The sequence below is a fragment of the Narcine bancroftii genome, chromosome 1 (assembly GCF_036971445.1).
Source record: "Narcine bancroftii isolate sNarBan1 chromosome 1, sNarBan1.hap1, whole genome shotgun sequence".
Classification (NCBI taxonomy): domain Eukaryota; kingdom Metazoa; phylum Chordata; class Chondrichthyes; order Torpediniformes; family Narcinidae; genus Narcine; species Narcine bancroftii.
This window is the reverse complement of record NC_091469.1, coordinates 77,767,344-77,787,913: the sequence shown is the minus strand read 5'-3', so window position 1 is coordinate 77,787,913 and position 20,570 is coordinate 77,767,344. Positions and strand designations below refer to the sequence as shown.

General features: G+C 39.5%; 1 protein-coding gene across 13 annotated transcripts in view; it reads right to left on the bottom strand.

Moving 5' to 3' along the window:
- Positions 1-20,570, bottom strand: part of LOC138760114 (protein prune homolog 2-like) — a 134,884-nt gene that overhangs the window by 42,596 nt on the left and 71,718 nt on the right. For all 13 annotated transcript variants that reach the window (XM_069930502.1, XM_069930516.1, XM_069930517.1 and 10 more), the window contains 2 exons: positions 5,892-6,068; positions 2,984-3,086 (listed from right to left, as the gene is read on the bottom strand). In XM_069930502.1, coding sequence (XP_069786603.1) covers positions 2,984-3,086; positions 5,892-6,068 — 280 coding nt within the window. The remainder of the gene's footprint in view (positions 1-2,983; positions 3,087-5,891; positions 6,069-20,570) is intronic.

Below are 20,570 nucleotides of genomic sequence, written 5' to 3'. Positions count from 1 at the left end.
GCGCGATTGGAAGGGGGTGGGGGTGGATACGGAAGCACAATTCGGGTGGGCTTAAATCTGGCTTTCGAAAATCCAGAAAAATCCGAAATTCGGAACACACTGTCCCTCAAGAGTTCCAGAAAAAGGATTGTGTACCTGTAACAGCTATTTTTAGAATCACATCAGCTGTTTCCACACAGGGAATAATTGCCTTTTCAACATTATTGGCTAGAAAAGCCATTACTTAAATGGAAGTATCCTAACCCACCTACTCTACATCAATGGCTCTCTGGTATCATTTCATGTTTAAGTTTGGAGAAAATTAGGAGTCAGACATTTGATACATCTTTTCAATTTGAAGAAGTTTGGCGACCGTATAGTCAATATTTCCATATAGTTGAAGAATCATATTTTTATACTAGATTCTCTCCTAGTTCCTTATGGTAAATTTGGTTTTAAAAATGTTTTACTCTCGTGTATAATGCGACCCCCCCCTATTTTTGAGGGGGAAAAGGGGAATTTTTTTTGCATTATTCACGAATATTTACGGTATATATCTGTATTCCCAGATCCCTCTTTTCTACTGCACCTCCATTTACCATGCATGTCCTACCATGGATTGTCCTTCCAAAACTGCAAAACCTCACATCTGCCTCTATTAAATTCCATCTGCACTTTTGCAGCCCATTTTTTCAGCCAAGCCATTTCTCTCTGCTTTCCTCAGTCTTCTAAAGAACACTTCCAATCTTTGTCACCTGCAAACTTTCTGATTCAATTTACCACGTTATCATCCAGATCATTGATATAGATGATAAACTATGGATTCAGCACTGATCCATGAGGCACACCACTAGTCATTGGCCTCCAGTTTGAGAGATAATTATCCACTACCACTCTCTGACTTCTCTTGTAAAGCCAATCAATGTTGAATCCAATTTATTACCTCACCTTGAATACCAAACAACTGAACCTTCATAACTAACCTCCTGTGTGAGACCTTGTCAATTGTCATCACTAAAGTCCATATAGATAACATCCACAGTCTTACCTTCATCAATTTTCCTGGTAACCTTCTTGAAAAACTCTACAAGATTGGTTAAACAGGACCTACCATGTACAAAGCCCTGCTGACTATCCCTAATCAGTCATTGACTATTCAAATACTGGTACATTCGATATCTTAGAACACCATCCAATAAATTACCTATAACTGATGTCAGGTTCACAGGTCTTGATTATTTTTGGAGCCTTTTTTAAACAATGGAACTGCATGAGTTACAGTCCAATCCTCCTGCTTCACCTATAGATAAGAATATTTTGTATTTGTGCTAGGGTCCCTATAATTTCTCCAAAAGCCTCCCTTAAAGTCCCAGGAATACCTTGTCAGACTCTGGGGATTTATCCACCTTATTTGGATTGAGGCAGCGAGCGTCTTCCCTTCTTTAATCTACATAGGTTCTATAACCGCACTGCTTATTTACCTCATTTCCTTAGATTCTGTTCCAGTTTCCTGAGTAAATGCTGATAAGATCTCCCTCTTCTCTACTGGATCCATACATAACCAACAAGGCTGATCGTCAAGAGGACCAATTTGTCCCTTAATATTCTTTTGCTTGATATACCTGTCGAAGCAATTAAGACAGTGGTTCTCAACCTATTTTTTTCCACTCACATGCCATCTTAAGTAATCCCTTGCTATCTACAGAGCACCTATGGGATCCTATGATATCCTATGCCATAGGTGCTCTGTATTTAATAAGGGATTATTTATGGTGGTATGTGAGTGGGGTAAAAAGATTGAGAAACTACCATTGGATTTTCCTTCAACTTGTCTGCCAGAACAAGTTCATATCTTCTTTTAGCCCTCCTGATTTCCTTAAGCTTTTTCTTCCATTTATTATACACCTCAAGTACCTAATTATCTCACTGTTGCCTATACCTGCTAATCACCTCTCCTTAACCAAATCCCCAATATCCCTCGAAAATCAAGATTACTAATGCCTGTTAACTTTGCCTTTAATCCTTACAGGAACAAATAAACAACATACTCTCAAAATTTTACCTTTGAAGGCTTTCCACTCAACAAGCACATACTTGACAGAAAACAACATATCCACACTTTCTAGATTCCTTTCGCATTTCCTCAAAATTGGCCGTTCTCCCATTTAGAATCTCAGCTCCAGGACCAGACCTATTGTTGTCCATAATAATCTTGAATCTAAAGGCATTATGATCAATGAACCCAAAGTGTTCCCTTACACACATTTTTGTCTCTTCTCCCAACTCATTCCCTATAAGAGATCCAGTATTGCACTCTCTCCCTCTCTGGTTGGTACCTCGAGAAATTGATTTAGAAAACTTTTCTGAACATATTTGACAAACTTGAGCCTGTTTACAGTATGGAAGTCCCAGTCAACATGTGGGAAGTTAAAATCACCTACTATCACAATGTTGTTCCCTGAAGCTGTCTCCAACCTCCTGCAGATTTGCTCCTCCAATTGACTCACTGTACACTGCTCCCTCCACCATTTTATTTGTTACTTTGTTATCATTGCACAACTTGAGTGGGAATTGATTTGCCTGGATAGCATGCAGAATGAACCTTTTTACTGTATCTCGGTACACATGATGATAAGCAGTTAAATTCATTCTAGAATTACTGCCGAAAGAATGTTATCAAATCTGAACATAGCTGAGGATTATGCAATTCATTGGCAGGCACATTTGACTGCAGGGAAGTAGAGTTGAAATTGACAACTCTTATCAGTGGCACAAAACATTTCATGTTAACTACCTTGCATTGAGCCTCTCTTGATGAAAGGTCACTGATCTGTAATCCTGACCCTGTTTTTTTGTCCACGTACATTGTTTGACTTGCCGAGTATTTGTATCATTTTATTCTTCTATTTTATTCACTGCATGTGAAGACTTCAACAGTTCAATGTAATTATTTGGTTACAAATCAGAAAATATACACTAAAACAAATTGTATCATTTTACTCACAAAAAGAGATTCTCCATAATATAATTATAGTCAGGTCGGCTGCTCTCTGGCAGATAACAGGCAGCAAACACAATGATAGCATTGAGCCCATCGCTATAGTATCCTGAGGAAAAGAGAACAATATTTGATAATGGCATAATCTAGAATCTTTTAGCTTTACAAGGAATCCAGTCATTCTAACCACAGTATAGCTCCTATTTCCCAGAAGAGCATTTAATTCCAAATGCCTGTAGCCTTCAGAAATGTTTTTCCTCAGTTTGATGTCATTTCATTTTCTGTACTTGCAAAAACAATAAACTATTAACCAATATGCATGGAAGACGAATTCTAGAAATTCTGGTTGGAACTATTTGATTTGAGAATTCAAATAGACTTAAGTAGGATATCTAAATAGCACCATTGAAATAGTTTACCACTGGGAGGTCCCTGTTAACCATTCCAACCAGTTAAATGTCACACATTCCCACACCAAAATGTCTGTCCACGGCCTTATGCACTCAGTTTGAAGCAACCTGGAAATTGGCGGATCTACATGTAATATTCCATCAGGGATGTAATATTCCATCAAGACACCCTCCAAACACATGGTATTAGCATCAACTTCTCTGGCTCCCCTGCCCTCCTGTTTCCCCCTCCATTTAGAGTGCTATCCCCTCCCCTATCATTTCTTAGCATTTTTTTGTTTCTGCCCACCCATCCATATCCATCTATGACCTCTTGCCTATTGGGCTGTGCTCCACCTGCCTGCCCCTTCCTTCCTCCCCCCTCCATTTTATTCAGATGCCTGCCTGTTTTATACTCTTAATGAAAGGCTCAGGCCTGAAAGATTGGTTATATATCTTTACTTCTTATGGGCACTGCGTGACCTGTTGAGCTCCTCCATCACTTTTGTGTATTTAGTCCACAGGGAAGGTTGTTTCAAAAATTTGTCACAGTTATTATTTACATTTTATTCTCTTCCTGTACCTAAATAAGTGAGGAAAGTGCAAGAAATGAACCTACCTATCAACTATAATGCTATTTCTTTACTGACATATATTCTGTGAAAAATATGCTTGATAAGCAGTGAAAAGTACATAATTACTGAGCTAAATATTTAGTTTATTTCTATTGAATCTAAGTAAAGTTGAGGCAATATTTGCATCAGTACAGGTACACGATCCTTTATCAAGAACCCTTAGGGGACAGTGTTCTCTGAATTTCGGATTTTACCGGATTTCCGAAAGCCCACCCGAATTGTGGTGCAGTATCCACCCCCACCCCCTTCCAGTCGCCTCCTTCAACCACAGTCCCTCGGCCTCCTGGACATCTCACCCGACCGCCAGACCCTTGGCCGCCTGGACGTCTTCCCCAACCACCGGTCCCTCGGTCGCCCGGATGTCTCACCCGACCGCCGATCCCTCGGCTGTCTCCCCCAACCGCCGATCCCTCGGCTGTCTCCCACAACCGCCAGTCCCTCGGCTGACAGTCCCTCGGCCGCCCGGACGTCTCCCCCGACCTCTGTCCCTCGGCCATCCGGATGTCTCCCCCGACTGCTGGTCCCTCGGCTGTCTCCCCCAACCGCAGGTCCCTCGGCCGCCCAGACGTTTCCCCCGATAGCAGCCCCTCGGCCGCCTGGATGTCTCCCCCGACCACCGGTCCATCGGCTGTCTCCCCCAACCACCAATCCCTCAGCCGCCCGGACGTCTCCCCCGACTGCCGGTCCCACGGCCGTCCGGACGTCTCCCCTGACCACCGGTCCCTCGGCCGCTCGCACGTCTCCCCCGACCGCCGGTCCCTCGGCCGTCCGGACGTCTCCCCCGACCGCGGTCACTCGACCACCGCCCCTGGCCGCCTTCCCCAACCATGGTCCCTCGGCCGTCTCCTTCAACCGCGGTCCCTTGGCCGTCTCCCCCGACCGTGGATCTTCGACTGCTCGGACGTCTCCCCCGACTGATGGTCCCTTGGCCACCCACACATCTCCCCCAACCGCTGGTCCCACTTGCCGGATTTTGGAGTTTTCCGGATTTTAGATGTCCGGATAAAGGATCCTGTACCTGTATACAGTATAGGGGGAAAATAAAAGTTCATTTAAATTTGGAAAGATGTTCTTCCTCTGAAAGGAATCTGGAATGGAAAAACATTAATAAATTAGTTTTGATAAAATGCTTTCATTTACACCATGCAGATCCTGGAGATTAATAAGAGTTGTTTTGTCTCTGAATGATTTGCAATTTTTTTTCCTCTCAATAATAGATTCTTAATTGTTGATCACCTGGCGTTGGTTAATGTTTAATAATCTCTTCTTTTGTCATCCCTCAAAGGAGTTTAACTAGAACATGTGTCCAGTCTAGGTCCATCACTATCAAAAAAATACAAACCATGAGGAGGAAACCATGCACATGAGACTTCGGTCAGACGGAGAAGTGAATGGAACACAATTTATCTCTGTTATTGGCAAACTCTGGATTATTTTTGCTATGGAGAAACATTAGAGAAGACGTGTATTTTATTAGACTGTACCTTACTTAGCTTCATGGTTCTGTGTATTGGTCCCTGAGCATGGATCCACTCCAAAATAAATAATTTGTAGGTACAGTTTAATTCTACCCCTTTTTCCTGATTGTTTCTTTTTCATAGATCAAAATTAATGCAATTTATTATCATAGAAACACATCATTTATAATTCAGAAATAAAAAATGTGAACTTAAAAAGTTGTTTACCTGAAGCTATAGTTTTAAGTGAGTGAAAGTGAGTGAGCTCGCTTCTCTAGATCCGTTAATGAAAATTCATAATTTATTGCAAATTACCAATAAATGTAATCAGAGTTGATACAAATAAACACCAACATCTTGCTTGGTGCATAACCTCAGTTATCAAAGTAGATTTTCTCCTTTCATAAAGAAGAACTTGGATGAACTGTCTTACCCCCATGAGAGACAACTTTTCTGTAAGGTTCAATAGTTTTCATGTCAATCCTGTGTTCTTGCTCCCCAATGACAACAGTTCTCCATAATCGGTTATCTGTGCGTTCCTCTTCAGCTGTGTACTCTGGTATAGGTTCTGCCACTTCTCTTTCCATGTTGATTGCACAGGGCGTTTCATCTGAAAAGAGGATACATATAATACCTATTCCAGTTTGATGTGTAATTTTGTTTTATGAATGATCACATCAACTGTAAAAACAAAAGAAAACAACAAAATACTTGGAAATATCAAAACACACAGCAGATCTGCTATCAGTAATTAAAACAATAAAATTCAGTTGGCATTTCAGGCATCTACCTTGACCAGCTAACGATGAAACACAAGATATTCTTTGGACAAAGAGGTCCCAGTTATCCAACTAAGTGCATAAGGATGTAAGAAATGGAAGCTGAAGTAGACCGCACAGCCATTCAAGCCTGCCCAGCCTTCTAATGTCACAGCAAATTTTCTACCTCAGTGATGTTTTTCAGCATCATTCTCCATGACACAGAAACATACAAGGTAGGAGCAGGAGGAGGCCATTCAGTCCTTCTGGCTGCTCCAAAGTGCAACCCAATCAAGGTTGATCATCCACGTCACTACCTTGTTCTGTGATAGTTTGTCCCCGCTGTCAAGATAGAAAGACAAGCACAAGAACCATAGAGCAATACAAACACCTTTATTACAATTACACTAGCTAGGTGGTGTTAAGGTAAGGTAGACAAGGTCACCTTAGGTCATACCAGAATCTCATTTGAAGATTCAAGTGAAACAGTACAGCATTTAAGGCACTTTCTTGCATACAAATCTGATAGACATCTCTTTTAATTTATTGTTACAAGCCCTTGTTTAAAACCTGGTATTGGCCTTTAATGAAGTCAGGGAAATCATTGATGTCAAACAGCTATTCACATGTACAAGTCATAATTAAAAGATATAATTTATTTCATAGGAAATTGGCAGAAATCATGAAAGATATCTTCTAATACACAGTAACATCCAGGTTCGGTATGCCTGATTTTTAGTCTTTAATTATCACATGTAAATAGTCTGTCTCACAATAATATTAAGCCATCAATGTTAACAATGGAGAAAGGAGTTTCTAGGGTGGAACAATATTAGATCAAAACCTAACTGGAGCCGTCAGTGTTGCTGGGTGCGCCTTACAGCTACTGACAGCTCAAATCACAGCTGATAAATTGTGCGGGAAGCCATTTATGAATGGGTTGCTCGTTGACAGGTCCTTGACTCAACTGGCAAAGTCAGTTAGAGTTTCTGTGTTAAAAGGCATTATGGATACTGTAAGTCTGCTGTAGTGCTAGTTACCCAAGATATGGCCAAAGTAATTAATGATTATGGATGATGAGATTATTGGTTTTAATTGTTTGCCTGGATGTGCTTATGCCTAGTAAACATGTGGCTCAGACGCTCGTGACTAGAGTGCTTAATAAAGTCAAATCTGCAGTGCTTTTTCTTAATAACTTGTTTTTGGATGGATCAAAATACAAACTTTCACATTCCCTCCTCTTTTATCATTTGATGATATCCATTAGCAATACATTTTCTAGCTCTTGCCAAAGCAATTTGAACACATTTTACTTGATACATATTCAATTTTAATTTAGGTTTAATTCCTCTAACATCTCCTGATAAAAATAACATTGGATCCTGTGGGAATCTTACTCCAGTTATTCATTCTAATAAATTACCCAAATCAAGCCAAAAAGTTTTAATTGTAGAACACTGTCAAGTAGAATGCAAAAAAATACCAACTGCTTGTCCACAACCAAAGCATAAATCTGAATAAATATAATTCATATTGTGTAACTTTTGTGGTGTTAAATATAACTGATGGATAAAATTATATTGAAATAACCAATATCTCAAATTTATTGTACTTTTCATACTGTCTCTACATATTTGAATCCATCTATGCTCCTCTAGTTGTTTATTTAAATCTACCTCCCATTTAAGTGTTGATTTATGAACTCCTTTTCGAGTCTTCTTTTGTAATAATTCATACATCTCTGAAATAAATTACTTTACATCCATATTACTTAATAATAATTCTACTTCTGTCTCTGCTGGTAATACTAAATCTTGACCAAAAATTTCACATAAGAATCTCTTAACCTGATAATAACAAAATATTGTATTTTCCAATATCTTAAATTTTTCCTTCATTCTACTAAAAGTAATAAATTTCCCATCTTCAAAACAATCTATAATTTTCCTAATACCATAATTTTGCCAGATTTTTAGAAATTTATTTTCCATAGAAAATGGAATAAGTCTATTTTGAAATAAAGCTGTTCTTCCAGTCATTAAACCTCTTCCTCCAATCTCTTTATCAACTTTATTCCAAAAATTCAATTAAATGTTTCAGCATGGGTGTTTCTTTATTGCTATTAGCCATTTTGCATTCCATTCTGTTTCTCCTATTTTATCAAGTTCTGTATTTACCCATGCTGGAACATTATTTAACTCATACATTACATTTAAATCTCATCTGTGCTGATTTGGAAAGTTGAAATGCTGCATTTCCCACTGATAGCCACAGATGTCATAAGCATTTTTCTGCTCCAAGTAAAAACTTCTCAGCTCTTCAACACAGATTTAAGCATCTTTGCCTTCAATATGTTGCTTACATTCTATCGAAAAAGAGTTCCAAAGTAGTTAATCTTCTGAAAGCAATAAATGTATTTTTATTTAAATGTAAAAATTGATCAGACAATGCTACTTCTCTTCTACCATGTTTAATTATTGTATGAAATTTTCAGAAGCAAGAGAATAAAATAGGCACTGATAAATGACTTTATAATGCCTAAAATTTATTTCCATATATTTTATAAACTATTAATTACTAGCCTGCTTTTATTAATAATATGTATTATCGTTGAATAGTGTTAAGTAGAAAATTTAACGTGGATTCAGTGCAGTATAAGGAATGAAACAACACTTAAAATGCACTTAATACGTGCATACAGATACGATCCCAAGATCGTGTTATATGGCGAGCTCTCCACTGGCCACCAAGTCAGAGGTGCACCAAAGAAAAGGTACAAGGACTGTTTAAAGAAATCTCTTGGTGCCTGCCACATTGACCACCGCCAGTGGGCTGATATTGCCTCCAACCGTGCATCTTGGCGCCTCACAGTTCGGCAGGCAGCAACCTCCTTTGAAGAAGACCGCAGAGCCCACCTCACTGACAAAAGACAAGGGAAGAAAAACCCAACACCCAACCCCAACCAACCAATTTTCCCTTGCAACTGCTGCAACCGTGTCTGCCTGTCCCGCATCGGACTTGTCAGTCACCAACGAGCCTGCAGCAGACGTGGACATACCCCTCCATAAATCTTCATCCGCGAAACCAAGCCAAAGAAAACAGATTAGCAGAACAACAAAAGGTTGTTACAACAGGATACAACAATTACAACAGGGGATAGCAAAGTCTCTCTCCCCCCCTCTCTAAGGTGAAGTCTGGGCAAGAGAGTGTAAGTGAACTGAACAGAACTTGTAGATTTTCAGCCTGTTGCGATCTGCTCACGTTTATTTTTTATAAATTGCTTGCGTCTGTATTTTCCCACGCTATAAATTGTGTACTTATTTTTTTCCATAGTAATCTTTCTTTTCTTTGGTTTGGCTTCGCGGACGAAGATTTATGGAGGGATAATGTCCACGTCAGCTGCAGGCTCGTTTGTGGCTGACAAGTCCGATGCTAATTCAATTTAATATTTTGTAATTGGTGCTGGACCATTCTTTATTTAAATTTTAACCATTTGTGATCTGTAATTCATTTTTATTTAAATATTGATCACAATTGAGTGATGCCTTCTACAGGGCTTCTGTTTTGACTTGACACTTAGATGCCTCCACTTAGCACCTTCTAGTTTGATGTGAAACTCATTCCAATAGTTATTTCTGTAACTCATGGAGAAAAGTTTAATGTCAGAATCTTCAAAATAAAGAATATATATACTGCACAGGGGATGATAGGGCAGGAGCTGCAAATCATTATTAGCTTCACTTTGGTTACCAAGCAAGGATTAGGGTCGATATGCCAGACATGCAATTGGGATTCCCAAAAAGTGCTTTTGTCCATAGCTTGCCCCACATCCTGACCTGATTTTCAGACTGTTTTCTTACTCTGCATTAGACTGAGTTAAACTGTGATTAACTGTATAATTTCCTCAACTAACAAATGTAGCCTTTTTTGAATGAATTGATACTTTTGTAACCAGTCTCCGAGTTAAGGTCATGATTCTCAGACGATGTAAAAGTTAATTTCCCCGACTAGCAAAGGTAGCCTTTTTCAAACCAACTGTTTCCAAAACAGTTCTCAGTATACTTTTATCACCACCCTCTGAGTTAAATTTCCCTTGCTAATAGTCATAGCCATTTGTGAATGGAACCGTGTTCAACACAATTCTCACAAAATTATACCAGCGCGCACTTACAAACTATGCGACAACAAACAGAATTCTGTCCTTGTACAATTCCATTCTTATTGTTTAAACCCTTTCTAGTCTTATTCCTCATCTTACTTTGACTATCTTTCACTCTCTGGTTCTTTGTGGGTGGGAGACCACATTGCTCCCAGGAGTCAGTGATGGAGTTCGGGATCAAGGGTCCTGAAGGTGAACTTCAATTCCTTCCAACATCCCGGTTTCCTGGTTGCCTCTTACTTCATACAAAGAGATCGTTCCATCGAGACTTTCCAACTATGCCAATGTAATAGTTCGACCTCACTGTCAAGATAGAAAGACCAGCACAAGAACCAGAGAGCAATACAAATACCTTTATTACAATTACGCTAGTGGGAATGAGTGGGAGGTAGACAAGGTAGGTAATACCAGAATTTCATTTGAAGATTCAAGTGAAACAGTACAGTATTTAAGGCATTTTCTTGCATATAAATCTGATAGGCATCTCTTTGTATTTATTGTTACAAATCCTGGTTTAACACCTGATATTGGCCCTTTTCTAAAGGCTGGGAAATGGTTGACATCAAACAGTTATTCACATCTACAATTAAAAGATATGATTTCTTGCATAGGAAATTGGCAGAAATCTGGAAAGATTGCTTCCAATACACAGTAACATCCACCTTCTGAATGCTTGGTTGGTGGTCTTTAATTATCACGTGTAAATTGTTAGTATCACAATAATATTAAGGCATCAGTGTTAACAATAAGGAGAGGATTTCTAGGCTGGAACCAGGGTCGGTGCCAAAACGTATGTTGAGGGGGGGCATTAGCGATTTTGAGGGGGCCTCATTTAATGGTGGGGGTGCTAGCAGGGACTTATCAATGAGGGGGGGGGAGGGTGGGGGGGTTGCTGGCAGGGACTTGCCTGTCATAAACGCCATTCCCTCCCCCCCTGACGTGGGGCACGAGGAGGCTCTTTTTATTGCTAGTGACACAACTTGGGGCAGGTGGACAGTTGCTAGCATGCGTTAATCTAGACACTAGTGATGCGAGAGGAAGTGGGACAGGTCTGATGGCCAGACCGCACAGCACCACATCAGGGGGGGGGGGGGGGAGGGCAATGCCTGCAGATGCCCCCCGGCGTCGACCCTGGCTGAAACAATTTTAGATCAAAATGTAGCTCTCAGTTTTGCTGTGTGCTCCAGTTCTCTACAGCATCAAATCATGGCTGACAGATTGCAAGGTTCAATGAGCTGTATTTGTGCTGGAAGCCATTTATGAATGGATTGCTCATTGACAGGCCTTTACCATCTGGAAAAGTCAATTATTGCTTCTGTGTTAAAAGGCATTATGGATACTGCTTACTTAAGAACCCAGGAAATGGCTGAAGTAATTAATTCAGATGACTTTGGATGATGAAATAATCAGTTTTAATTGTCTGTCTGGGATGTTCTTATGCCTAGTAAACGTATGGCTCTCTCTCTGGCCCCAGCTCAGAAGTTAGTGACTAGTATGCTTAATAAAGACAAATCTTTTTCTTATTAACTGTTGTTTTTGGATGGCTCAAAATACAAATTTCAGTTCCTGACTTCTTCCCATATCTCTTCATCCTTTTGGAATTTAATTCCTTCTTGAAAATACTTAATGACTTGGCATGCTCTGCGTTGTGGTGGACAATTCCACAGGTTCAGCACCTAATCTCATCCAAGGCTGTGATCCCTTTTCTGAACTTTTCAGCCACTGGGAACATCACCATCTTCCCTATATCTCATCTGTCTAATGCTGTTCAAATTTTACAGGCTCCAATGAGAGCCTAACCAACCTCTCCTCGCATGTCAGCCCTGCCACCCTAGAAATCTTTCAAGTATAACTGTCATTCCTTCACCATGGTTAAAACATTCTTCCTCAGAGAAGGAGACTAAAGCTCTACACAAAGCTCTTGACGTGGCTCAAGCAGTGATTTGCACAACTACAATATTGTGTTCCAGGAAAAGAGAGATGAGATGCTGGGAAAAAATAGACAGCATTATCTGTAAATATTGGGCTTTCAACAAGACAAAGATTAGCAATACAAGAGACTGTAATGCTGGAACCAGAGAAGGAAGACAAGCAGCTGGAAGAAATTCAGAGGTCTCTTTATTGGTTTATTGGATCAAAAAGGATATATCTCAGCCCATACTCAAACATATACTGCAAATCTGGTTCCAATTTAGGAATTTTTTTAATTTAAAAAATGTTGTTTTATCTAGTGCTCTCTCTCATAATTATTTTTTTCTACCATCAATAATTGTTCAATTTTTCTCTATATGGAAAATCAAAGGTATTATTTCCTTTGAAAATGTATTTCAGGATGGTTGTTTAATGTCTTTTGAACAGCTGGCATGTAAATATGACTTACTAAATATTCATTTTTTTAGATATTTGTAGATTAGAAATTTCTTAAATACTATATTACTGGACTTTCCATTTGTATATCCACCAAATCTAATTGATATTATTTTTCAATTGAATCCTTCTCAGGAAGGACTAATTGGAAATATATAGGATAGATTATTGAAATTATGTCCAGTATTTCATGATAAGATTAAAAAGGCTTGGGAATTGGAACTTGCAGACCATTATTAGAGGATCTATGGGACAAGATTCTTAAACTGGTGAATACATCTTCAATATGTACCCGACATTCATTAATTCAATTCAAAGTTGTGCATCATGCTGGTGTGTACCTTTTCTAATAGTAACCCTACTTGTAACAGATGCAAATCTGATATTGGTACATCCTTAGAAATCTATTGGGAAAAAAAAAATCATTTAATATTTTTTTCCAATTGTATTTCAAGTGGAGCTACAACCCAATCCAATAACTGCTCTTTTTGGGGGTTATTGAACCAGTTATAGTGAATTTTTATGCACCTGAGCAATGGATTAAGGCCTTCTCTGTATTGTTGGCAAATAGAAAGACCACAGACCTCCAACAGTTCTCTCATATCATGTCTTTAAACTTAGAACTATGAAGATACATGGTGACCTTTTATGTCTTATTTTCATTTGGTGTAAATGTTTTTAATGTGATTAAATGTACTCACTCTTCCAGATGAGATATAGTCTTACCTTTGTTTTTTGATTCGCAGTATGAATCAAAAGCTACAAAATATATGTAACCCTCAGGATAAGCTGCTCAAAATTATATTTTTGGTTAGTTTTCTTTTTTTTAATAAAATAGATTAGATGTTATATATATATATTCTGATGTCTTTTCTGTCTTCATCCAGTGCAGTGGAGGGAGTATTGTTTATACTGTTTGAAGCTTTATCTATCTATTATATATATAATTTTTGTATTTTCAGTTTCATCTTCTTTTCTTCATTTTACTGTATTTATTATAAAAATCAATAAAAAATTGATAAATGAAGAAATTCAAAGGATCAGACAACTTCCAATGAAGGAAATTGGCATTCACTGTTTTGGGTCTGTTATGGACCATGGACTGACGAATGTTATTATAAAGGATGGATTTTGGCTAAGAACTCTGTGCAACTTGTGTACAGCTGAGTGCTGACTCACCAATTGCTTGGAACTTTCGAGAACAAAGGGAGAATGCAGCTGTGAAACAGACAGCAGAAATTGGAGCAGCAGAGGGCAGCTGGAGAGCTGTGTGAAAGGCAGATATCTCATAAGTGAGGATTTGTAAGTGAGGATTTGCAATGCAACACCAGTCATTTCTCTCTCCAACATTCAATATAACGTCCTTTGTTATCAGTTAAAGAACTGAACTTGGACATTGAATTTTGAGATTGAATTCTGTGGACTGTGTTTTTTGACCGACTTACTTAACTGTCTAACCTGGGTTTTTTTGGGAATTTTTTTCTTTTTGAATAATGGGGCACAGATTGTAATGGTCAGGGGTTTTTTTAAAAAAACATACACACTGCTTATAAAGATAAGATATCTGCATATTTGTTAAAGATGCTTTATTGGGTAATGACATTATATTTTTAGAGCTAAAATTTAACCCTTTTGAATTGCGTCTTCACTTGTTGCTGGCTTGAGCGTAATGTCAAAATCTTGAAAGGGGTGGGAGGGCTCGGGGTAATGGGAGGACAGAGGAGTGGACAGATGAAGACAGGTGGGGTGGAGTTGGGAGACAGTATATTATCTTTTCAATAATATAGACCAAAAGAGAATCAAGAGTGGACATCAGTGCAGGAAAATAATACTGGAGAAGAGGTTATGGGGAAAAAGTAATGGTGGATGAACTCAATAGATATTTTGCATCAGTCTTCATTGTGGAAAACACCAGTTACATTCCAGATATATCAGAGTGTCACAGACCACTACTAAGGAAAAATGCTTGGAAAGCTGAAGGTAGACAAGTCATCTGGACTAGATGGACTAGAGTCCAGGTTTCTAAAATGGTGATGGGGGGGGGGGGGGGTGGGGGGTAGGAAGAAGACAATGTAAGTATATTAATAGTCATCTTTCAGAAATTGCTAATGGTTTCAGCAGTCAGGAATAGTTCCAGAGGTCTGTAAATTAGCAAAAGTCACTCCACATTTTAAGAAGGAAGAGGAAAACGACAGGAAGTTATTAGCCAGTTAGCCTGACTTCAGTGATTGGCAAGATTCTAGAGAGTATTATTAAGAAAGAAGGTTTTTGAGTACTTGAAAACACGTTAAAATAGGTGGAAGTCAGCATGGTTTCCTTCAGGGGAGATCTTGTCTGACAAATCTGTTGGAATTCTTTGAGGAAGTAATGAGTAGGAAAGACAAAAGAGAGTCAGGGGATGTTGTTTACTTGGATTTTCAGAAGTTAGGAGGCCGTGGTATTATGGCAAAGTTACTGGCATGAATAGAAGTTTGGCTGACTGGCAGAAGGCAGAGTTGGAATAAAGAGGCCTATTTTGGTTGGCTGTTCCATAGGATCAAATCCATTGTTATGAGCCCAGAGGACCCATAAATCCAGCAGCAGTAGATATTCACCAAGACAAATGATTACTTAAACAAAAGTTGCCTTCAATTATATAACCATTTTTTTTAAGGAGCGGAAACAGGCCATGTCGGCCTTTCTTTAAACAAGAAAACAGAAATGAACTTTATCTTATCTATTATTAACTTAATCCCCTTCTAATTCTAAGTGCACATGTATGTAATGTGTGTATAAGTTCAGAAAAGTTCTTTGATTCACAGTCAAATCTCACTTCTCATTCCTCCAAGTTCACTAGTTGCAGGCAATTCTTATACTGTGCAAAGAATTTAACATTTATAAAGTTCACCAGGCTTTGGTACTCAAAAGGTAAATGGTTACCACTCAGAAAGGTTCTTGTTGGTTTTCAGAGAGAGATGTGTTGTTCTAGGACATCCACAACTGATGTACTTCCATCAGTCACCTCAATGTCTTGCTGACGAAACTTTCCCCGTCAGGGTTCTCCAGATGATAACCTCTTTCTTTCAGGCCACCACAGAGTTTCTTTCTGTTCCTTTTATTCCAAGAGAAACATTAGACAGCCAGTCCTCTCCTCTTGCATGAACCACAAGGGCTTCGACCAGGCTGCCTTCCAAAAGCTTGCCAGCTTGACCGGTTTCAGTCCCAGCAACTTCTACTGGCTGACACTGTCAAGTGAACTCTCCCCTTCTCTTTCTCTCGCACACACACACACACACACACACACACACACACACACACACACACACACACTCTGAGACTGAGAGAATGCCTGTTTGACTCTCTCTGCTTGCAAAACCACATGACCCTCTTTGAACAGCAAGTCTCCTGCAGACAATAGCAGAGCCGGCATTATCTTTCATCTTTTGCTTTTGGGCAAACAAGAATCCATTAGTGATGTCTCTTGAGCACTCTTCAAAGCTCTTGTAAAAAGGTGTGAGAAGCCACTATATCTAGCATTTCAAATGAGATATGTTTTAAAGTGTTTGCATGTGACCTACTGTAACAAACCTTTCCCAATTTATCTCCTAGAAATTTATCTATATACTCTGTTACACTATGATTTGAGGAATGTGGAAGAAATCAAAATAGAAATTCTTCAGGGTAGGGTCCATTACTTTTAAAGCTCGTAAGTGATTTTGATTACTGAATTGATGCCTTTATAGGCAAGTGTGCAGATGATATGGAAGTATGGGGTTGTAAGGAGAAATACATCAGATGTATTTGAATGGTGGCACAGACTGGCCTAATTCTGCTCCTAATTCCTATGCTTTGCAGGCAGAATATGGTGTGCCGCTCCTCAAGTTTGTGTTTGGCTTTACTCTGGCAATGTAGGAGATTGAGAATGAGGATGGGAATTAAAATGGCTGGAAACCACGAACTTTTGCTGGTATATGAGGACAGAGCATAGGTGCTTAGCAAAGTGGTCATCTAGTCTGCTTTGGTCCGACTGATATAGAGGAAGCTGCAACAGGAGCACTGAATATAGTAGATGATGTTGGAGAAGGCACATGTGAAACTTTCACTTGGAAAAGCTATAGGGAACTGAGCGAGAAATGTAGGGACAGGTGTTAACCCTCGCCTGCTGACAGCAGAAAGTGTTGGGGTGGGGGGAGTGAGATGAGTGGGGAGGGAAGAGTGATTCAGCGAGTCATGGATCCCCATGAAAAGCAGAAAGAAAAGATGATATGGCTGATGGGGGTTGTTGCAGTTGGTGAAAGGATCTAAGAATTATCTGCTAGATGCAGGGGCTGGAGAAGGTGGCGGGGGGGGGGGGGGAAAGAAAAGAGCAAGTAAACCTATCTGTGGGGTAATCATGCTGAAAGTGGAAAGGAGTGGCAATATTGATATATTTGGTGAATTCTACATGGGGGCTGGGGCCAGGAGTCAGTACTGACTGTACATGCAGCAGAGAAAGAGTTAGCAAGTGGTTCCACAGTACGTTTGGAACATGGACTGCAATGCATAGCCTACAAAAGGACATCTATAATTTGAAGAAAGTGGAAGGAATCAAAAGAGATATTGAATAACTTAAGCCTGTGATGCCTAGTAAGCATTCAGATGGCCATGATGAGGCCACACTGCCTCATGCTGGTGATTCTGGAATGGGTCCAGAAGTCCTGCCTTCTCACACTACAGAACAGGGAACTGTATCAACACCGCCTGTTCCCAAGGTTGTCTCTCTTGCAAAACTACCACCTGCTCCAATAAGGAAGTCTTCTTGCATTTGCAAACAACCCGAGAGGCTCCACTATTCATAAACATCTCATTATATTCTGATTGCTCTGATAGTTACTAGCCTTGTTTTGACTATGTCAGTGAATTCTCAATGCCATTTATTTCACTGTTGTATTATGCTTATAGCAGATGTGCTTGCTGGCCATCGGGTACACAAAACTCAAAACGGTCAACCAGTTTACTTATCTCGGCTGCACCATTTCATCGGATGCAAGGATCGACAACGAGATAGACAACAGACTCGCCAAGGCAAATAGCGCCTTTGGAAGACTACACAAAAGAGTCTGGAATAACAACCAACTGAAAAATCTCACAAAGATTAGCGTATACAGAGCCGCTGTCATACCCACACTCCTGTTCGGCTCCGAATCATGGGTCCTCTACCGGCATCACCTACGGCTCCTAGAACGCTTCCACCAGCATTGTCTCCGCTCCATCCTCAACATTCATTGGAGCAACTTCATCTCCAACATCGAAGTACTCGAGATGGCCGACAGCATCGAATCCACGCTGCTGAAGATCAAACTGCGCTGGGTAGGTCATGTCTCCAGAATGGAGGACCATCGCCTTCCCAAGATCGTGTTATATGGCGAGCTCTCCACTGGCCACCGAGACAGAGGTGCACCAAAGAAGAGGTACAAGGACTGCCTAAAGAAAGCTCTTGGTGCCTGCCACATTGACCGCCGCCAGTGGGCTGATATTGCCTCAAATCGTGCATCTTGGCGCCTCACAGATCGGCGGGCAGCAACCTCCTTTGAAGAAGACCGCAGAGCTCACCTCACTGTAAAAAGACAAAGGAGGAAAAACCCAACACCCAACCCCAACCCACCAATTTTCCCTTGCAACTGCTGCAACCGTGTCTGCCTGTCCCGCATCGGACTTGTCAGTCACAAACGAGCCTGCAGCTGATGTGGACTTTACCCCTCCATAAATCTTCGTCCGCGAAGCCAAGCCAAAGAAAGAAAAGATGTGCTTGCCTGTTTGAATATTACTTTAGCAGCTGTCCTTTTAATTTTAACCCTACTTCTGTTGGTGGGAGACTGTGGTGAATCTGTGTTGTGCTGTCAGTCTCTCGCTGTGTTTAGTCTGCTTTACTGACATTGGAAATGTATTATCTCTACCACTAAAGACACTGCCCTTGGGTAGAACTGTGCATGCACCCATTGTCATTCATTATTGCACCACCAGTTTCTGCTAATAAAAGCCATGATTCCTGTTTAACTATCCAGCCTTCATTTTCTTCACTAACTGGCACTTCAGTTATCATCTGGAAAAATGTGATGGGGCAAGTTTCTTCAGCAAGATACTGAAGTGGCTGATCGAAAGGGATCAATTGTGGGTGTCCAACGAGCAACAAATCTCTCTTTGAAAACAGACAAGAATCTTCCTGAGTGGTAACCCTTTACCTTTCAAGCACTAAAAGCCTGGTGAAATTCATAAATATTAAATTCTGTGCACAGTATAAGAATGGCCTGCAACCAGTAAACTTGGAGGAGTGAGAAGTGAGATTGGACTGTGAATCAAAGAACTTTTCTGAACTTACACACACATTACATACATGTGCGCTTAGAACTAGAAGGGGGCTAAGTTAAAGTTTGATCTTGTTTTCATGTTTAAAGATAATTAAAAGCAACTTTTGTTTAAGTAACCATTTGTCTTGGTGAATATCTATTCCTGCTGGGTTTTGGGATACTCTGGGCTCATAACAGTACAAAGTAAGTGAGCTGGATGGCACCTGCCTCAACCTAAGCAACAGCAACATGATCATTGAACCCTACTATGAGACTCCACTGCTCCAGACAAAGTCACACTAATTTACTGATGGCTGATCTTGAATTCTACAAATACAGGTACTTCCTGACTTGCGACCTATGCGACTTACGTTTATTCACACATACTACTGAATTTTTAAAAAATATATAAAATTTACACAGTTTATGCTGTATTTGAAAAATATTACAGGGATACAGGGCATGAAAGAGCCAAAATGTGCGTTCTTGCTTTGTTATTTGGCATCACAGGGTCCATAGGCTGAGCACGGCCATCTTGATTCCTGTGCACAAGCACGAGTCTTCTGTTGGTTTGCGTATTTGAGTTTAGTTGGTGCAAATGTGAGAGTTAAGGCCGCAAATTCAATATCTTCAGGAAGTTTAACTCTCACACATGCATCCTGTTATAGTTTGTCAAATACAATATTTGATTAAGAAGTTTGCTTTAAGACTTCTTTTTTTAAAAACTTTATTTCTTCGTTCAAAAAACAAATAATATATGACGTATACAGCAATTAAACATGAACATTTTTTTTCTATATATATCAAAAAAAAAGAAAAGAACCCCCGCCCCCTTCAGCCAATTCTGCTAAGGAGAGCCATAAAAAAAGAAAAAAGAAAGAATATTAAAAAAAAATTAAATATACATTTTAAAATCTAATCAATATAAATTGAAATGTAAATATTCTGAGTATAACAGCCACTTATTAATAAAAAATTATAATTATCTTGTGAAACATACATAATTTTTCCATTATTAAACAATATTTCATCTCATTATGCCATCTATTAATATCAATCATATTTGTATCTTTCCACGTACTAGCAATACATTTTTTCGCTACAGATAAAGCTCAATATACAAAAGCAAGCTGGAACTTATCTAATCCCAAACCTTTCAAAGGTTGCAAACTGCCCAAAAAAAATACTGTTGGATGCTTTAAGAATTCAGTACTCCACACAAGTGGGCAAAATTCCAACTTATGTCAATTTTGAGATACAGTCCCAATTATGGTGTAAATCACAGAGTACCTGTATACTTATTGTAAATACATCTCGTACATTGAAATTCATGACAGTTTTGCTTTATGTATTCCTTAGCTTTTGTTTCAAGTGTTAGCCTTGCTGAGAGCAATTTATCTTGCACTCTATTAATTAAACACTTTTACGGGTGCTGAGAAATTTCCATTACCGTCACATTTTCTTCACATACTAGTGCAAACAGATGGGATTTAATGGCACATTGCAAGCTCACATTCAGCCCA